Source organism: Oncorhynchus nerka, linkage group LG14, assembly GCF_034236695.1.
Source record: "Oncorhynchus nerka isolate Pitt River linkage group LG14, Oner_Uvic_2.0, whole genome shotgun sequence".
NCBI lineage: Eukaryota > Metazoa > Chordata > Actinopteri > Salmoniformes > Salmonidae > Oncorhynchus > Oncorhynchus nerka.
The window spans coordinates 96,822,710-96,840,613 of NC_088409.1; the positions used below are offsets into that span (position 1 = coordinate 96,822,710).

Here is a 17,904-nt window from a genome sequence, read left to right on the forward strand (position 1 = left end):
ACACACGCACACACACACACACACATCACACATCACACACACATACACATCATACACACATACACCACATACATATACACACACACATACACACACACACACACACACACACACACATACACCACATACACATACACATACACACACACACACACACACACCACACACATACACACATACACACATACACACACATATACACACACACATACCACACACATACACACACATATACACATGCATACATACATACATATACACATACATACATACATACAATGCTACATACACACATACACACATACATACACATACACATACACACACATACACACACACATACACACACACACACACATACACACACATACACATACATATACACATACACACATACACATACACATACACATATACACACATACACACACATACATATACACACACACACATACACACATATACACACACATACACTACACACACACATACACACTACACACACACATATCACATACACACACACATATACACACACACACACATACACACATACACATATACACACACACATCACACATATACACATACACATACATACACATACATACATATTACACATACATAGAGATACAGAGACAGAGAGAGCACTGTAGAGAGGACCCACTGTAACCTGATCCCTCAGATGACATCACAGGAGAGTTATGACAGTTGAATTCATGTGTGTGTGGTAGATGTGTCTGTATTAGATGTGTGTGTGGTAGATGTGTGTGTATTAGATGTTGTAATGATCACTGTCCTGTGTGCCCCCTTAGTAACACTTGATCCTCTACTTCCTCCTCTACTTCCTCCTCCTCAGGGCCGATGAGATTGAAATGGTGATGACCGATCTAGAGAGAGCCAATCAGGTTAGTCTCCACCCCTTTAGGGCCTTGGTCATTATTTGATATTATAAACTGGGTGGTTCGATCCCTGAGTGTTGATTGGCTGACAGCTGAGGTATATCAGACCGTATACCACGGGTGTGACAAAGCATTTATTTTGTCGGGAGCTTCATGAAATGGGTTTCCATGGTCGAGCACACAAGCCTAACATCACCATCCGCAAATGCCAAGCGTCGGAGGCTGGAGTGTTGTAAAACTCGCCGCCATTGGACTCTGGAGTGATGAATCATGCTTCACCATCTGGCAGTCCGACCGACGAATCTGAGTTAGGCAGATGCCTGGAGAACTCTACCTGCCTGAATGCATAGTGTAACGTTTGGTGGATGAGGAATAATGGTCTGGGGCCCCTTAGTTCCAGTGAAGGGAAATCTTAACGCTACAACACACAATGACATTCTAGACTATTCTGTGCTTCCAACTTTGTGGCAACAGTTTGGGGAAGGACCTTTCCTGTTTCAGCATGACAAAAATGGTTTGTCGAGATCGGTGTGGAAGAACCTGACTGGCCTGCACAGATCCCTGACCTCAACCCCATCGAACACCTTTGGGATGAATTGGAACGCAGACTGTGAGCCTGAAGGCCTAATCTCCCAACATCAGTGCCTGACCTCACTAATGCTCTTGTGGCTGAATGGAAGCAAGTCCCCGCAGCAATGTTACAACATCTAGTGGAAAACCTTCCCAGAAGAGTGGAGGCTGTTATAGCAGCAATGTTTCAACATCTAGTGGAAAGCCTTCCCAGAAGAGTGGAGGCTGTTATAGCAACAATGTTCCAACATCTAGTGGAAAGCCTTCCCAGAAGAGTGGAGGCTGTTATAGCAGCAAAGGGGGGACCAACTCCATATTAATGCCCATGATTTTGGAATGAGATGTTCAACAAGCAGGTGTCCACATTCTTTTGGTCATGTAGTGTAGGTGGCCAATATAGCAGGGCTAAGGGCTGTATCCAGGCACTCCGCGTTGCGTCGTGCATTAGATGTCTTAAGGTGAACGCACCAATTTGTAAGTCGCTCTAGATAAGAGCGTCTGCTAAATGACTTAAATGTAATGTAATGTAATGTATATTGGCCATACACCACACCCCCCTCTGGCCTGATTGATTAAATGTAATTGTGATATATTTCTGTGTGTTCAGTTAATAGTAGCCCCTGGGTTAATACTAGCCCCTGGGTTAATACTAGCCCCTGGGTTATTAGTAGCCCCTAGGTGATTACTGGCCCCCCTGGGTTAATACTAGCCCCTGGGTAATTACTAGCCCCTGGGTAATTACTAGCCCCTGGGTTAATACTAGCCCCTGGGTTATTACTAGTCTCCCCTGGGTTATTACTAGCCTCCCCTGGGTTGTTGCTAGCCTCCCCTGGGTTGTTATTAGCTTCACCTGGGTTGTTGCTAGCCTCCCCTGGGTTATTACTAGCCTCCCCTGGGTTAATACTAGCCTCCCCTGGGTAATTACTGGCCCCTGGGTAATTACTAGCCCCTGGGTTAATACTAGCCCCTGGGTAATTACTGGCCCCCCTGGGTTATTACTAGCCTCCCCTGGGTTGTTACTAGCCTCCCCTGGGTTGTTGCTAGCCTCCCCTGGGTTGTTGCTAGCCTCCCCTGGGTTATTACTAGCCTCCCCTGGGTTATTACTAGCCTCCCCTGGGTTAATACTAGCCTCCCCTGGGTTATTACTAGCCTCCCCTGGGTTATTACTAGCCTCCCCTGGGTAATTACTAGCCTCCCCTGGGTTAATACTAGCCCCCCTGGGTTAATACTAGCCCCCCTGGGTTAATACTAGCCCCCCTGGGTAATTACTAGCCCCTGGGTAAATACTAGCCCCCCTGGGTTATTACTAGCCCCTGGGTTATTACTAGCCTCCCCTGGGTTATTACTAGCCTCCCCTGGGTTATTACTAGCCTCCCCTGGCTTATTACTAGCCTCCCCTGGGTTATTACTGGCCCCTGGGTTATTACTAGCCTCCCCTGGGTAATTACTGGCCCCTGGGTTATTACTAGCCTCCGCTGGGTAATTACTGGCCCCTGAGTTATTACTAGCCTCCCCTGGGTAATTATTGGCCCCTGGGTTATTACTAGCCCCCCTGGGTTAATACTAGCCTCCCCTGGGTTATTACTAGCCCCCCTGGGTTATTACTGGCCCCTGGGTTAATACTAGCCTCCCCTGGGTTGTTGCTGGCCCCTGGGTTAATACTAGCCCCCCTGGGTAATTACTGGCCCCTTTGTTATTACTAGCCCCTGGGTTAATACTAGCCTCCCCTGGGTTAATACTAGCCCCTGGGTTAATACTAGCCTCCCCTGGGTAATTACTGGCCCCCCTGGGTTAATACTAGCCTCCCCTGGGTTGTTGCTGGCCCCTGGGTTAATACTAGCCCCCCTGGGTAATTACTGGCCCCTTTGTTATTACTAGCCCCTGGGTTAATACTAGCCTCCCCTGGGTTGTTGCTGGCCCCTGGGTTAATACTAGCCCCCCTGGGTAATTACTGGCCCCTTTGTTAATACTAGCCCCTGGGTTAATACTAGCCTCCCCTGGGTTAATACTAGCCCCTGGGTTAATACTAGCCTCCCCTGGGTTAATACTAGCCCCTGGGTTAATACTAGCCTCCCCTGGGTTAATACTAGCCCCTGGGTTAATACTAGCCCCTGGGTTAATACTAGCCTCCCCTGGGTTAATACTAGCCCCTGGGTTAATACTAGCCCCTGGGTTAATACTAGCCTCCCCTGGGTTAATACTAGCCCCTGGGTTAATACTAGCCTCCCCTGGGTTAATACTAGCCCCTGGGTTAATACTAGCCTCCCCTGGGTTAATACTAGCCTCCCCTGGGTTAATACTAGCCCCTGGGTTAATACTAGCCTCCCCTGGGTTAATACTAGCCCCTGGGTAATTACTGGCCCCCCTGGGTTAATACTAGCCCCTGGGTAATTACTGGCCCCCCCTGGGTTAATACTAGCCCCTGGGTAATTACTGCCCCCCCCCTGGGTTAATACTAGCCCCTGGGTAATTACTGGCCCCCCCTGGGTTAATACTAGCCCCTGGGTAATTACTGGCCCCCTGGGTTAATACTAGCCCCTGGTTAATTACTGGCCCCCTGGGTTAATACTAGCCCCTGGGTAATTACTGGCCCCCTGGGTTAATACTAGCCCCTGGGTAATTACTGGCCCCCCCTGGGTTAATACCAGCCCCTGGGTAATTACTGGCCCCCACTGGGTTGTTGCTAGCCCCCACTGGGTTATTGCTAGCCCCCACTGGGTTGTTGCTAGCCCCCCCTGGGTTATTGCTAGCCCCCACTGGGTTGTTGCTAGCCCCCACTGGGTTGTTGTTAGCCCCCACTGGGTTATTGCTAGCCTCCACTGGGTTATTGCTAGCCTCCCCTGGGTTATTGCTAGCCTCCACTGGGTTGTTGCTAGCCCCCACTGGGTTGTTGCTAGCCCCCACTGGGTTGTTGCTAGCCCCCACTGGGTTGTTGCTAGCCTCCCCTGGGTTGTTGCTAGCCCCCACTGGGTTGTTGCTAGCCCCCACTGGGTTGTTGCTAGCCCCCACTGGGTTGTTGCTAGCCCCCACTGGGTTGTTGCTAGCCCCCACTGGGTTGTTGCTAGCCTCCACTGGGTTGTTGCTAGCCTCCACTGGGTTGTTGCTAGCCCCCACTGGGTTGTTGCTAGCCCCCACTGGGTTATTGCTAGCCCCACTGGGTTGTTGCTAGCCCCCACTGGGTTGTTGCTAGCCCCCACTGGGTTGTTGCTAGCCCCCACTGGGTTGTTGCTAGCCCCCACTGGGTTGTTGCTAGCCCCCACTGGGTTGTTGCTAGCCCCCACTGGGTTGTTGCTAGCCCCCACTGGGTTATTGCTAGCCTCCCCTGGGTTATTGCTAGCCCCCGCTGGGTTATTGCTAGCCCCCACTGGGTTGTTGCTAGCCCCCACTGGGTTGTTGCTAGCCCCCACTGGGTTGTTGCTAGCCCCCACTGGGTTGTTGCTAGCCCCCACTGGGTTATTACTAGCCCCCACTGGGTTATTGCTAGCCCCCACTGGGTTGTTGCTAGCCCCCACTCGGTTATTGCTAGCCTCCCCTGGGTTGTTGCTAGCCTCCCCTGGGTTGTTGCTAGCCCCCACTGGGTTGTTGCTAGCCTCCCCTGGGTTGTTGCTAGCCCCCACTGGGTTGTTGCTAGCCTCCCCACTGGGTTGTTGCTAGCCCCCACTGGGTTGTTGCTAGCCCCCACTGGGTTGTTGCTAGCCCCCACTGGGTTGTTGCTAGCCCCCACTGGGTTGTTGCTAGCCCCCACTGGGTTGTTGCTTGCCCGTTACCTTCCTGAGAGGAAGTAAGTACTAACAGCTAGAAGTCGACCACAAGATCCTTCTCAAGAGCCTCCGAGTGGACACTATAGTGTTGAATATTGGTTTAAATGAATCACTAACACTCAATCATCCATAAGACCCCAAATAAGGAAGGAAATACCACTGGGAGGAACGTTAGGAGTGAGAAATATGAATCCAACGCCCCCTCTACCCCCTCGGCTCAGAGACCCCCTGTAGCCGAAAACAGCCAACTCTGTTCATGATAATAGATATTTAGGGGGACTGTGGGGATGTCACTGATGTTAACATTCATTATTGAGATGACCTGTGGATGACCTGGGGAGGGATCGCTACCCACATAATGCTAATGTTAGCCTTGAGCTCAGCTTTCACATTTCAACAACACCCGCATGGCACACACACACACCATGTTGTTCTGCGTCCAGTAATACCTCAGAGGATGACATCATGCCTTTCAGTTCTCTTACACACACACACACACACACACACACACACTTTTAATATGTCCTGTGTAGACAGGAAACATCAAAACGGGGGAAAACAGTAAACATGATGTTCTCTCCATGGAGATTGCAGTCACCTCAGCTTGTAGTTCTGCCAGTTATAGTCAGTACTCTGCAGTCTGTCTCAGTACGGTCGCTCTGGTCTCAGTCCAGTACAACTTTGGCTGTGTTAAGACAGACAGCTCACCTCTCTCTCTCTCTCTCTCTCTGCCTCTCTCTCTGCCTCTCTCTCTCTCTGCCTCTCTCTGCCTCGCTCTCTCTCTCTGCCTCTCTCTGCCTCTCTCTCTCTCTGCCTCTCTGCCTCTCTCTCTCTCTCTCTCTCTGCCTCTCTCTCTGCCTCTCTCTCTCTCTGCCTCTCTCTGCCTCGCTCTCTCTCTCTCTGCCTCTCTCTCTGCCTCTCTCTCTCTCTCTCTGCCTCTCCCTCTCTCTCTCTGCCTCTCTCTCTCTCTCTCTTCTGTCTCTCTCTCTCTCTCTTCTGTCTCTCTCTCTCTCTCCTCTCTCTCTGCCTCTCTCTCTGCCTCTCTCTCTCTCTCTGCCTCTCTCTCTGCCTCTCTCTCTGCCTCTCTCTCTCTCTCTGCCTCTCTCTCTCTCTCTCTCTCTGCCTCTCTCTCTCTCTGCCTCCTCTCTCTCTCTCTCTCTCTCTGCCTCTCTATCTCTCTCTCTCTCTCTCTCTCTCTCTCTCTCTCTGCCTCTCTCTCTCTCTCTCTCTCTCTCTGCCTCTCTCTCTCTCTCTCTCTCTCTCTGCCTCTCTCTCTCTCTGCCTCTCTCTCTCTCTCTCTCTGCCTCTCTCTCTCTCTCTGCCTGTCTCTCTCACTTTGTCTCTCAGAGGGCAGAGGCAGCACAGAGGGAGGCGGACACTCTGAGGGAGCAGCTGACCTCTTCTAACCAATCCCTGCAGCTGACCACACAGATCCAGACCACCCCAGAAATGGTACACTGTCCTATAGTGATTGGTTGGTTGATTGATGTATGTATTGACCTATGAGCAGGCTATAGTGATTGGTTGGTTGGCTGATTGATTTTCTCCCCTTGCGTCTCTAGTTGACCTATGAGCAGACTGTTCTGATTGATAGATTACTGTATTGATGTATGTGTTGACCTATAGGAGCAGACTGTTCTGATTGGTAGATTGATGTATTGATGTATGTGTTGACCTATAGGATCAGACTGTTCTGATTGGTAGATTACTGTATTGATGTATGTGTTGACCTATAGGAGCAGACTGTTCTGATTGGTAGATTACTGTATTGATGTATGTGTTGACCTATAGGAGCAGACTGTTCTGATTGGTAGATTACTGTATTGATGTATGTGTTGACCTATAGGATCAGACTGTTCTGATTGGTAGATTGATGTATGTGTTGACCTATAGGAGCAGACTGTTCTGATTGGTAGATTACTGTATTGATGTATGTGTTGACCTATAGGATCAGACTGTTCTGATTGGTAGATTGATGTATGTGTTGACCTATAGGATCAGACTGTTCTGATTGGTAGATTACTGTATTGATGTATGTGTTGACCTATAGGAGCAGACTGTTCTGATTGGTAGATTACTGTATTGATGTATGTGTTGACCTATAGGAGCAGACTGTTCTGATTGGTAGATTGATGTATTGATGTATGTGTTGACCTATAGGAGCAGACTGTTCTGATTGGTAGATTGATGTATGTGTTGACCTATAGGACCAGACTGTTCTGATTGGTAGATTGATGTATGTGTTGACCTATAGGACCAGACTGTTCTGATTGTAGATTGATGTATGTGTTGACCTATAGGACCAGACTGTTCTGATTGGTAGATTGATGTATGTGTTGACCTATAGGACCAGACTGTTCTGATTGGTAGATTGATGTATTGATGTATGTGTTGACCTATAGGACCAGACTGTTCTGATTGGTAGATTGATGTATGTTTTGACCTATAGGACCAGACTGTTCTGATTGGTAGATTGATGTATTGATGTATGTGTTGACCTATAGGACCAGGCTGTTCTGATTGGTAGATTGATGTATGTGTTGACCTATAGGACCAGGCGGTGGAGGCCCTGTCCCGCTCCAGTGTGGAGGCAGAGCTGGGGGCCAAGGACAGGGAGATGGTTCAGCTGGTGGAAGATGTTCAGAGACTGCAGGCCAGCCTGTCTGAACTCAGAGAGAGTTCCAGCACACAGATCACACAGCTGCAACTACAGCTCAGCACCAAGGCGGCCAGCCTCACGGTAGGCTATACACACACACACACACACACACACACACCTGCTCACACACCTGCTCACAACCTCACACGTGTATGTAAAAGTTGATTGTCATTATACTCTCATTCATTTAATCTCCTCCCCTCCCTCTCTCTGCTCTCATCCCCTCTCCTGCCCTCCCTCTCTCTGCTCTCATCCCCTCTCCTCCCCTCCCTCTCTCTGCTCTCATCCCCTCTCCTCCCCTCCCTCTCTCTGCTCTCATCCCCTCTCCTGCCCTCCCTCTCTCTGCTCTCATCCCCTCTCCTGCCCTCCCTCTCTCTGCTCTCATCCCCTCTCCTCCCCTCCCTCTCTCTGCTCTCATCCCCTCTCCTGCCCTCCCTCTCTCTGCTCTCATCCCCTCCCCTCCCTCTCTCTGCTCTCCTCCCCTCCCTCTCTCTGCTCTCATCCCCTCACTCCACTATTCGGTCCTCCCTCTCTCTCCACCCATATCCTGTCTCTGTCTCTCTCTCTGTCTCTCTCTCGGTCTCTGTCTCTCTCTCTGTCTCTCTCTCGCTCTCTCTCTCTCTCTCTCTCTCTCTCTCATATTTATAGCAGCTGGAGGGAAAGCTGCAGGAACAGGCTGACTATGAGGAGGTGAAGAAAGAGCTGAGGTGAATATGTGTGTGTGTTTGTGTTTCTGCGGTTCTCTAATGTTTTGAAGGGAAGCAGGTCCTCTTGGCCTCTGATCTATAACTCAATACTGTGTGTTTATTAACGTGTTGCAGTGTGTGTGTGTGTGTGTGTGTGTGTGTGTGTGTGTGTGTGTGTGTGTGTGTGTGTGTGTGTTTTATTGATCCTTTATTTGCAGATGCCAATGCAGATAATCAACCTAAAGGGATTACTACAAAACACGATCAATGAGTTATCCAGGTAGATATTCAGAAATCACTTTACCTATTATTATTATTTTAGAAAGATACTCTTGACATGGTCAAATGGACTCCACAACCACAAAAAGTACTCAATAGTACTCATAGTATCAATAGTATCAATAGTACTCAATAGTATCAATAGTACTCAATAGAACTCAATAGTATCAATAGTAATCATAGTACTCTCAATAGTATCAATAGTATCAATAGTACTCGTAGTACTCAATAGTACTCAATAGTAGCAATAGTACTCAATAGTACTCAATAGTATCAATAGTACTCAATAGTACTCAACAGTACTCAATAGTACTCAATGGTATCAATAGTACTCAATAGTACTCAATAGTACTCAATAGACTCACCAGTGCTCAATAGTATCAATAGTACTCAATAGTATCAATAGTACTCAATAGTATCAATAGTACTCAATAGTACTCAACAGTACTCAATAGTATCAATAGTACTCAATAGTACTCAATAGTATCAATAGTACTCAATAGACTCACCAGTGCTCAATAGTATCAATAGTACTCAATAGTATCAATAGTACTCAATAGTATCAATAGTACTCAATAGTACTCAACAGTACTCAATAGTACTCAATAGTACTCAATAGTATCAATAGTACTCAATAGTACTCAATAGTATCAATAGTACTCAATAGTACTCAATAGTATCAATAGTACTCAATAATATCAATAGTACTCAATAGTACTCAACAGTACTCAACAGTACTCAATAGTACTCAATAGTACTCAATAGTACTCAACAGTACTCAATAGTATCAATAGTACTCAATAGTATCAATAGTACTCAATAGTATCAATAGTACTCAATAGTACTCAACAGTACTCAATAGTATCAATAGTACTCAATAGTACTCAACAGTACTCAATAGTATCAATAGTACTCAATAGTATCAATAGTATCAATAGTACTCAATAGTACTCAATAGTACTCAATAGTATCAATAGTACTCAATAGTACTCAATAGTACTCAACAGTATCAATAGTACTCAATAGTACTCAATAGTATCAATAGTACTCAATAGTATCAATAGTACTCAATAGTACTCAACAGTACTCAATAGTATCAATAGTACTCAACAGTACTCAATAGTATCAATAGTACTCAATAGTACTCAACAGTACTCAATAGTATCAATAGTCCTCCATAGTACTCCATAGTACTCAATAGTACTCAATAGTACTCAATAGTACTCAACAGTACTCAATAGTATCAATAGTACTCAATAGTACTCAACAGTACTCAATAGTATCAATAGTACTCAATAGTACTCAATAGTACTCAACAGTACTCAATAGTATCAATAGTATCAATAGTACTCAATAGTATCAATAGTACTCAACAGTACTCAATAGTATCAATTGTACTCCATAGTACTCAATAGTATCAATAGTATCAATAGTACTCAATAGTATCAATAGTACTCAATAGTACTCAATAGTATCAATAGTACTCAATATTACTCAATAGTATCAATAGTATCAATAGTACTCAATAGTACTCAACAGTACTCAATAGTATCAATAGTACTCAATAGTACTCAATAGTACTCAACAGTACTCAATAGTATCAATAGTATCAATAGTACTCAATAGTATCAATAGTACTCAACAGTGTTCAATAGTATCAATTGTACTCCATAGTACTCAATAGTATCAATAGTATCAATAGTACTCAATAGTATCAATAGTACTCAATAGTACTCAATAGTATCAATAGTACTCAATATTACTCAATAGTATCAATAGTATCAATAGTACTCAATAGTACTCAACAGTACTCAATAGTATCAATAGTACTCAATAGTACTCAATAGTACTCACCAGTACTCAATAGTATCAATAGTACTCAATAGTATCAATAGTACTCAATAGTATCAATAGTACTCAATAGTCAATAGTACTCAATAGTATCAATAGTACTCAATAGTACTCAATAGTATCAATAGTACTCAATAGTACTCAATAGTACTCACCAGTACTCAATAGTATCAATAGTAATTTCTGGTTGCTTATCAAAGTTTCAGTAACTGGCTAACTCATTGAACCTGCTTTGTGGTATAACCCTCTCATGACTTCCGAGTGGCACAGCGGGCCGACACGCTGCCTCTCACTGCTAGAGGCGTCACTACAGACACCCTGGTTCGAATCCAGGCGGGATCACAACCGGTCGTGATTGGGAGTCTCATAGGGCGGTGCATTATTAGCCCAGCGTCGGCCGTCATTGTAAATAAGAATTTGGTCTTAACTGACTTGCCTAGTTCAATAAAAGTTAAATAAAATACAGTGCCAGAAAGTATTCATACCCCTTGAATTATTATTATTATTATTATTATTATTATTGACTTATTCCACATTTTGTTGTCACAGCTTGAATTCTAAATTGCTTCGATTTTTTTCCTCCCTGATCTACACACAATACGACGAAGTGAAAACATGTTATTAGAATTTTTAACAAAACTGTTGATCATTACTAGACAAATAATTTTGTCTTGCCGTAGATTTTCAAGTCGATTTAAGTCAAAACTGTAACTCGGCCACTCAGGAACATTCACTGTCTTCTTGGTAAGCAACTCCAGTGTCGATTTGGCCTTGTGTTTTAAGGTTATTGTCCTGCTGAAAGGTGAATTCATCTCCCAGTGTAGATGTGGCCTTGTGTTCTAGGTTATTGTCCTGCTGAAAGGTGAATTCATCTCCCAGTGTCTGGTGGAAAAGCAGACTGAACCAGGTTTCCCCTCTAGGATGTTGCCTGTGTTTTATCTCTATTATGTTTATTTTTTATCCTGAAAAACTCCCCACAGTCATTAACGATTACAAGCATACCCATAACATGATGTAGTCATCACTATGCTTGAAAATATGGAGAGTGATACTCAGTAATGTGTTGTATTGGATTTACCCCAAACATAACACTTTCTATTCAGGACAAAAGCCTAACTGATTTGTCACTTTCTTTTGCAGTTGTACTTTAGTGTCTTATTTCAAACAGGATACATGTTTTGGAATATTTTTATTCTGTACAGGCTTCCAGTTCACCAGTCTGATGGCTTGGGGGTAGAAGCTGTTCAGCAGTCTGATGGCTTGGGGTTAGAATATGTTCAGCAGTCTGATGGCTTGGGGGTAGAAGCTGTTCAGCAGTCTGATGGCTTGGGGGGTAGAAGCTGTTCAGCAGTCTGATGGCTTGGGGGTAGAAGCTGTTCAGCAGTCTGATGGCTTGGGTGAAGCTGTTCAGCAGTGATGGCTGTTCAGCAGTCTGATGGCTTGAGGGGGGGTAGAAGCTGTTCAGCAGTCTGATGGCTTGGGGGGGTAGAAGCTGTTCAGCAGTCTGATGGCTTGGGGTAGAAGCTGTTCAGCAGTCTGATGGCTTGGGGGTAGATGGCTTGGGGGAAGCTGTTCAGCAGTCTGATGGCTTAGAAGCTGGCAGTCTGATGGAAGCTGTTCAGCAGTGATGGCTTCAGGGGTAGAATCTGTTCAGCAGTCTGATGGCTTGAGGGTAGAAGCTGTTCAGCAGTCTGATGGCTTGGGGGTAGAAGCTGTTCAGCAGTCTGATGGCTTGGGGGGAAGGTTCAGCAAGCTGTTCAGCAGTCTGATGGCTTGGGGGTAGAAGCTGTTCAGCAGTCTGATGGCTCAGCAGTCTGATGGTTAGAAGCTGTTCAGCAGTCTGATGGCTTGGGGGTAGAAGCTGTTCAGCAGTCTGATGGCTTGGGGGTAGAAGCTGTTCAGCAGTCTGATGGCTTGGGGTAGAAGCTGTTCAGCAGTCTGATGGCTTGGGGGGTAGAAGCTGTTCAGCAGTCTGATGGCTTGGGGGTAGAAGCTGTTCAGCAGTCTGATGGCTTGGGGGTAGAAGCTGTTCAGCAGTCTGATGGCTTGGGGGTAGAAGCTGTTCAGCAGTCTGATGGCTTGGGGTTAGAAGCTGTTCATCAGTATGATGGCTTGGGGGTAGAAGCTGTTCAGCAGTCTGATGGCTTGGGGATAGAAGATGTTAAGGAGCCTTTTGGCCCAAAACTTGGCGCTCCGGTACCGCTTGCCATACGGTATGAGAGAGAACACTCTCTCTCTCTCTCTCTCTCTATCTCTCTGACTCTCTCTCTTTCTCTCTAACTCTCTATCTCTCTAACTCTCTATCTCTCTCACTCTCTCTCTGTCTCTCAATTCAATTCAAGGGGCTTTATTGGTATGGGAAACATGTGATAACATTGCCAAAGCAAGTGAGGTAGATAATATACAAAAGTGAAATAAACAATAGAAATTTACAGTAAACATTACACATACAGAAGTTTCAAAACAATAAAGACATTACAAATGTCATATTATGACTATATACAGTGTTGTAATGATGTACAAATGGTTAAAGTACACAAGGGAAAATAAATAAACATAAATATAGGTTGTATTTACAATGGTGTTTGTTCTTCACTGGTTGACCTTTTCTCGTGGCAACAGGTCACAAATCTTGCTGCTGTGATGTCACACTGGTATTTCACCCAGTAGATATGGGAGTTTATCAAAATTGGATTTGTTTTCCAATTCTTTGTGGATCTGTGTAATCTGAGGGAAATATGTCTCTCTAATATGGTCATACGTTGGACAGGAGGTTAGGAAGTGCAGCTCAGTTTCCACCTCATTTTGTGGGCAGTGTGCACATAGCCTGTCTTCTCTTGAGAGCCAGGTCTGTCTACGGCGGCCTTTCTCAATAGCAAGGCTATGCTCACTAAGTCTGTACATCGTCAAAGCTTTCCTTAAGTTTGGGTCAGTCACAGTGGTCAGATATTCTGCCGCTGTGTACTCTCTGTTTAGGACCAAATAGCATTCTAGTTTGCTCTGTTTTTTTGTTAATTCTTAATTATTTAAATTTAAAGTAATTATCTTTTTTTGTTTTCTCATGATTTGGTTGGGTCTAATTGTGCTGCTGTCCTGGACCAGCTTGCTTAGGGGACTCTTCTCCAGGTCCATCTCTCTGTAGTCTGCCTAGGAGCAAGACATCCTGGTCCGTGACTGGGCTGGTTTTCTTCTTGTAGTCCGTGATTGACTGTAGACCCTGCCACATACCTCTTGTGTCTGAGCCGTTGAATTGAGATTCTACTTTGTCTCTATACTGACGCTTAGCTTGTTTGATAGCCTTGCGGAGGGAATAGCTGCACTGTTTGTATTCGGTCATGTTACCAGTCACCTTGCCCTGATTAAAAGCAGTGGTTCGCGCTTTCAGTTTCACGCGAATGCTGCCATCAATCCACGGTTTCTGGTTAGGGAATGTTTTAATCGTTGCTATGGGAACGACATCTTCAACGCACGTTCTAATGAACTCGCACACCGAATCAGGGTATTCGTCAATGTTGTTATCTGACGCAATACGAAACATATCCCAGTCCACGTGATGGAAGCAGTCTTGGAGTGTGGAGTCCGCTTGGTCGGACCAGCGTTGGACAGACCTCAGCGTGGGAGCTTCTTGTTTTAGTTTCTGTCTGTAGGCAGGGATCAACAAAATGGAGTCGTGGTCAGCTTTTCCGAAAGGAGGGTGGGGCAGGGCCTTATATGCGTTGCGGAAGTTAGAGTAACAATGATCCAAGGTTTTTCCACCCCTGGTTGCGCAATCGATATGCTGATAAAATTTAGGGAGTCTTGTTTTCAGATTAGCCTTGTTAAAATCCCCAGCTACAATGAATGCAGCCTCCGGATAAATGGATTCCAGTTTGCAAAGAGTCAAATAAAGTTCGTTCAGAGCCATCGATGTGTCTGCTTGGGGGGGAATATATACAGCTGTGATTATAATCGAAGAGAATTCTCTTGGTAGATAATGCGGTCGACATTTGATTGTGAGGAATTCTAAATCAGGTGAACAGAAGGATTTGAGTTCCTGTATGTTTCTTTCATCACACCATGTCTCGTTAGCCATAAGGCATACGCCCCCGCCCCTCTTCTTACCAGAAAGATGTTTGTTTCTGTCGGCGCGATGCGTGGAGAAACCCGCTGGCTGCACCTCCTCCGATAGCGTCTCTCCAGTGAGCCATGTTTCCGTGAAGCAAAGAACGTTACAGTCTCTGATGTCCCTCTGGAATGCTACCCTTGCTCGGATTTCATCAACCTTGTTGTCAAGAGACTGGACATCGGCGAGAAGAATGCTAGGGAGTGGTGCACGATGTGACCGTCTCCGGAGTCTGACCAGAAGACCGCCTCGTTTCCCTCTTTTACGGAGTTGTTTTTTTGGGTCGCCGCATGGGATCCATTCCGTTGTCCTGGTTGAAAGGCAGAACACAGGATCCGCGTCGCGAAAATCATATTCTTGGTCGTACTGATGGTGAGTTGACGCTGATCTTATATTCAGTAGTTCTTCTCGACTGTATGTAATGAAACCTAAGATGACCTGGGGTACTAATGTAAGAAATAACACGTAAAAAAAACAAAAAACTGCATAGATTCCTAGGAACGCGAAGAGGGGCGGCCATCTCTGTCGGTGCCGGAAGTAGAGGACCATATCACCTCCACCCTACCTGACACCCTAGACCCACTCCAATTTGCTTACCGCCCAAATAGGTCCACAGACGATGCAATCTCAACCACACTGCACACTGCCCTAACCCATCTGGACAAGAGGAATACCTATGTGAGAATGCTGTTCATCGACTACAGCTCGGCATTCAACACCATAGTACCCTCCAAGCTCGTCATCAAGCTTGAGACCCTGGGTCTCGACCCCGCCCTGTGCAACTGGGTACTGGACTTCCTGACGGGCCGCCCCCAGGTGGTGAGGGTAGGCAACAACATCTCCACCCCGCTGATCCTCAACACTGGGGCCCCACAAGGGTGCGTTCTGAGCCCTCTCCTGTACTCCCTGTTCACCCACGACTGCGTGGCCACGCACGCCTCCAACTCAATCATCAAGTTTGCGGACGACACAAAAGTGGTAGGCTTGATTACCAACAACGACGAGACGGCCTACAGGGAGGAGGTGAGGGCCCTCGGAGTGTGGTGTCAGGAAAATAACCTCACACTCAACGTCAACAAAACTAAGGAGATGATTGTGGACTTCAGGAAACAGCAGAGGGAACACCCCCCTATCCACATCGATGGAACAGTAGTGGAGAGGGTAGTAAGTTTTAAGTTCCTCGGCATACACATCACATACAAACTGAATTGGTCCACTCACACAGACAGCATCGTGAAGAAGGCGCAGCAGCGCCTCTTCAACCTCAGGAGGCTGAAGAAATTTGGCTTGTCACCAAAAGCACTCACAAACTTCTACAGATGCACAATCGAGAGCATCCTGGCGGGCTGTATCACCGCCTGGTACGGCAACTGCTCCGCCCACAACCGTAAGGCTCTCCAGAGGGTAGTGAGGTCTGCACAACGCATCACCGGGGGCAAACTACCTGCCCTCCAGGACACCTACACCACCCGATGTTACAGGAAGGCCATAAAGATCATCAAGGACAACAACCACCCGAGCCACTGCCTGTTCACCCCGCTATCATCCAGAAGGCGAGGTCAGTACAGGTGCATCAAAGCTAGGACCGAGAGACTGAAAAACAGCTTCTATCTCAAGGCCATCAGACTGTTAAACAGCCACCACTAACATTGAGTGGCTGCTGCCAACACACTGACTGACACTGACTCAACTCCAGCCACTTTAATAATGGGAATTGATGGGAAATGATGTAAAATATATCACTAGCCACTTTAAACAATGCTACCTAATATAATGTTTACATACCCTACATTACGCATCTCATATGTATACGTATATACTGTACTCTATATCATCGACTGCATCCTTATGTAATACATGTATCACTAGCCACTTTAACTATGCCACTTTGTTTACATACTCATCTCATATGTATATACTGTACTCGATACCATCTACTGTATCTTGCCTATGCTGCTCTGTACCATCACTCATTCATATATCTTTATGTACATATTCTTATCCCCTTACACTGTGTATAAGACAGTAGTTTTGGAATTGTTAGTTAGATTACTTGTTGGTTATCACTGCATTGTCGGAACTAGAAGCACAAGCATTTCGCTACACTTGCATTAACATCTGCTAACCATGTGTATGTGACAAATAACATTTGATTTGATTTGAATTTAGCAGCTCTTTTCTGGATTTTGATAATTAGTGGGTATCTGCTCTGCATTCATTATTTGGTGTTCTACGTTGTACACGGAGGATATTTTTGCAGAATTCTGTATGCAGAGTCTCAATTTGGTGTTTGTCCCATTTTGCGAAGTCTTGGTTGGTGAGCAGACCCCAGACCTCACAACCGTAAAGGGCAATGGGCTCTATGACTGATTCAAGTATTTTTAGCCAGATCCTAATTGGTATGTTGAAATTTATGTTCCCTTTGATGGCATAGAATGCCCTCTTGCCTTGTCTCTCAGATCGTTCACAGCTTTGTGGAAGTTACCTGTGGCGCTGATGTTTAGGCCAAGGTATGTATCGTTTTTTGTGTGCTCTAGGGCAACAGTGTCTAGATGGAATTTGTATTTGTGGTCCTGGCAACTGGACCTTTTTTGGAACACCATTATTTTGGTCTTACTGAGATTTACTGTCAGGGCCCAAATCTGACAGAATCTGTGCATAAGATCTAGGTGCTGCTGTAGGCCCTCCTTGGTTGGTGACAGAAGCACCAGATCATCAGCAAACAGCAGACATTTGACTTCGGATTCTAGCAGGGGGAGGCCGGGTGCTGCAGACTTTTCTAGTGCCCTCGCCAATTCGTTGATATATATGTTGAAGAGGGTGGGGCTCAAGCTGCATCCCTGTCTCACCCCACGACCCTGTGTGAAGAAATGTGTGTGTTTTTTGCCATTTTTAACCGCACACTTGTTGTTTGTGTACATGGATTTTATAATGTCGGATGTTTTACCCCCAACACCACTTTCCATCCATTTGTATAGCAGACCCTCATGCCAAATTGAGTCGAAGGCATTTTTGAAATCAACAAAGCATGAGAAGACTTTGCCTCTGTTTTGTTTTGTTTGGTTGTCAATTAGGGTGACTACATGGTCTGTTG

The 17,904-nt window shown here is 45.8% G+C and overlaps 1 protein-coding gene across 1 annotated transcript in view; it reads left to right on the forward strand.

Annotated features, from left to right (window-relative positions):
* Window positions 1-17,904, forward strand: part of LOC115125974 (homeobox protein cut-like 1) — a 230,054-nt gene that overhangs the window by 167,699 nt on the left and 44,451 nt on the right. Inside the window, exons 9-12 of the mRNA XM_065000585.1 lie at window positions 860-908; window positions 6,581-6,685; window positions 7,785-7,973; window positions 8,541-8,599. Of these exons, the coding sequence (XP_064856657.1) occupies window positions 860-908; window positions 6,581-6,685; window positions 7,785-7,973; window positions 8,541-8,599 (402 nt within the window). The remainder of the gene's footprint in view (window positions 1-859; window positions 909-6,580; window positions 6,686-7,784; window positions 7,974-8,540; window positions 8,600-17,904) is intronic.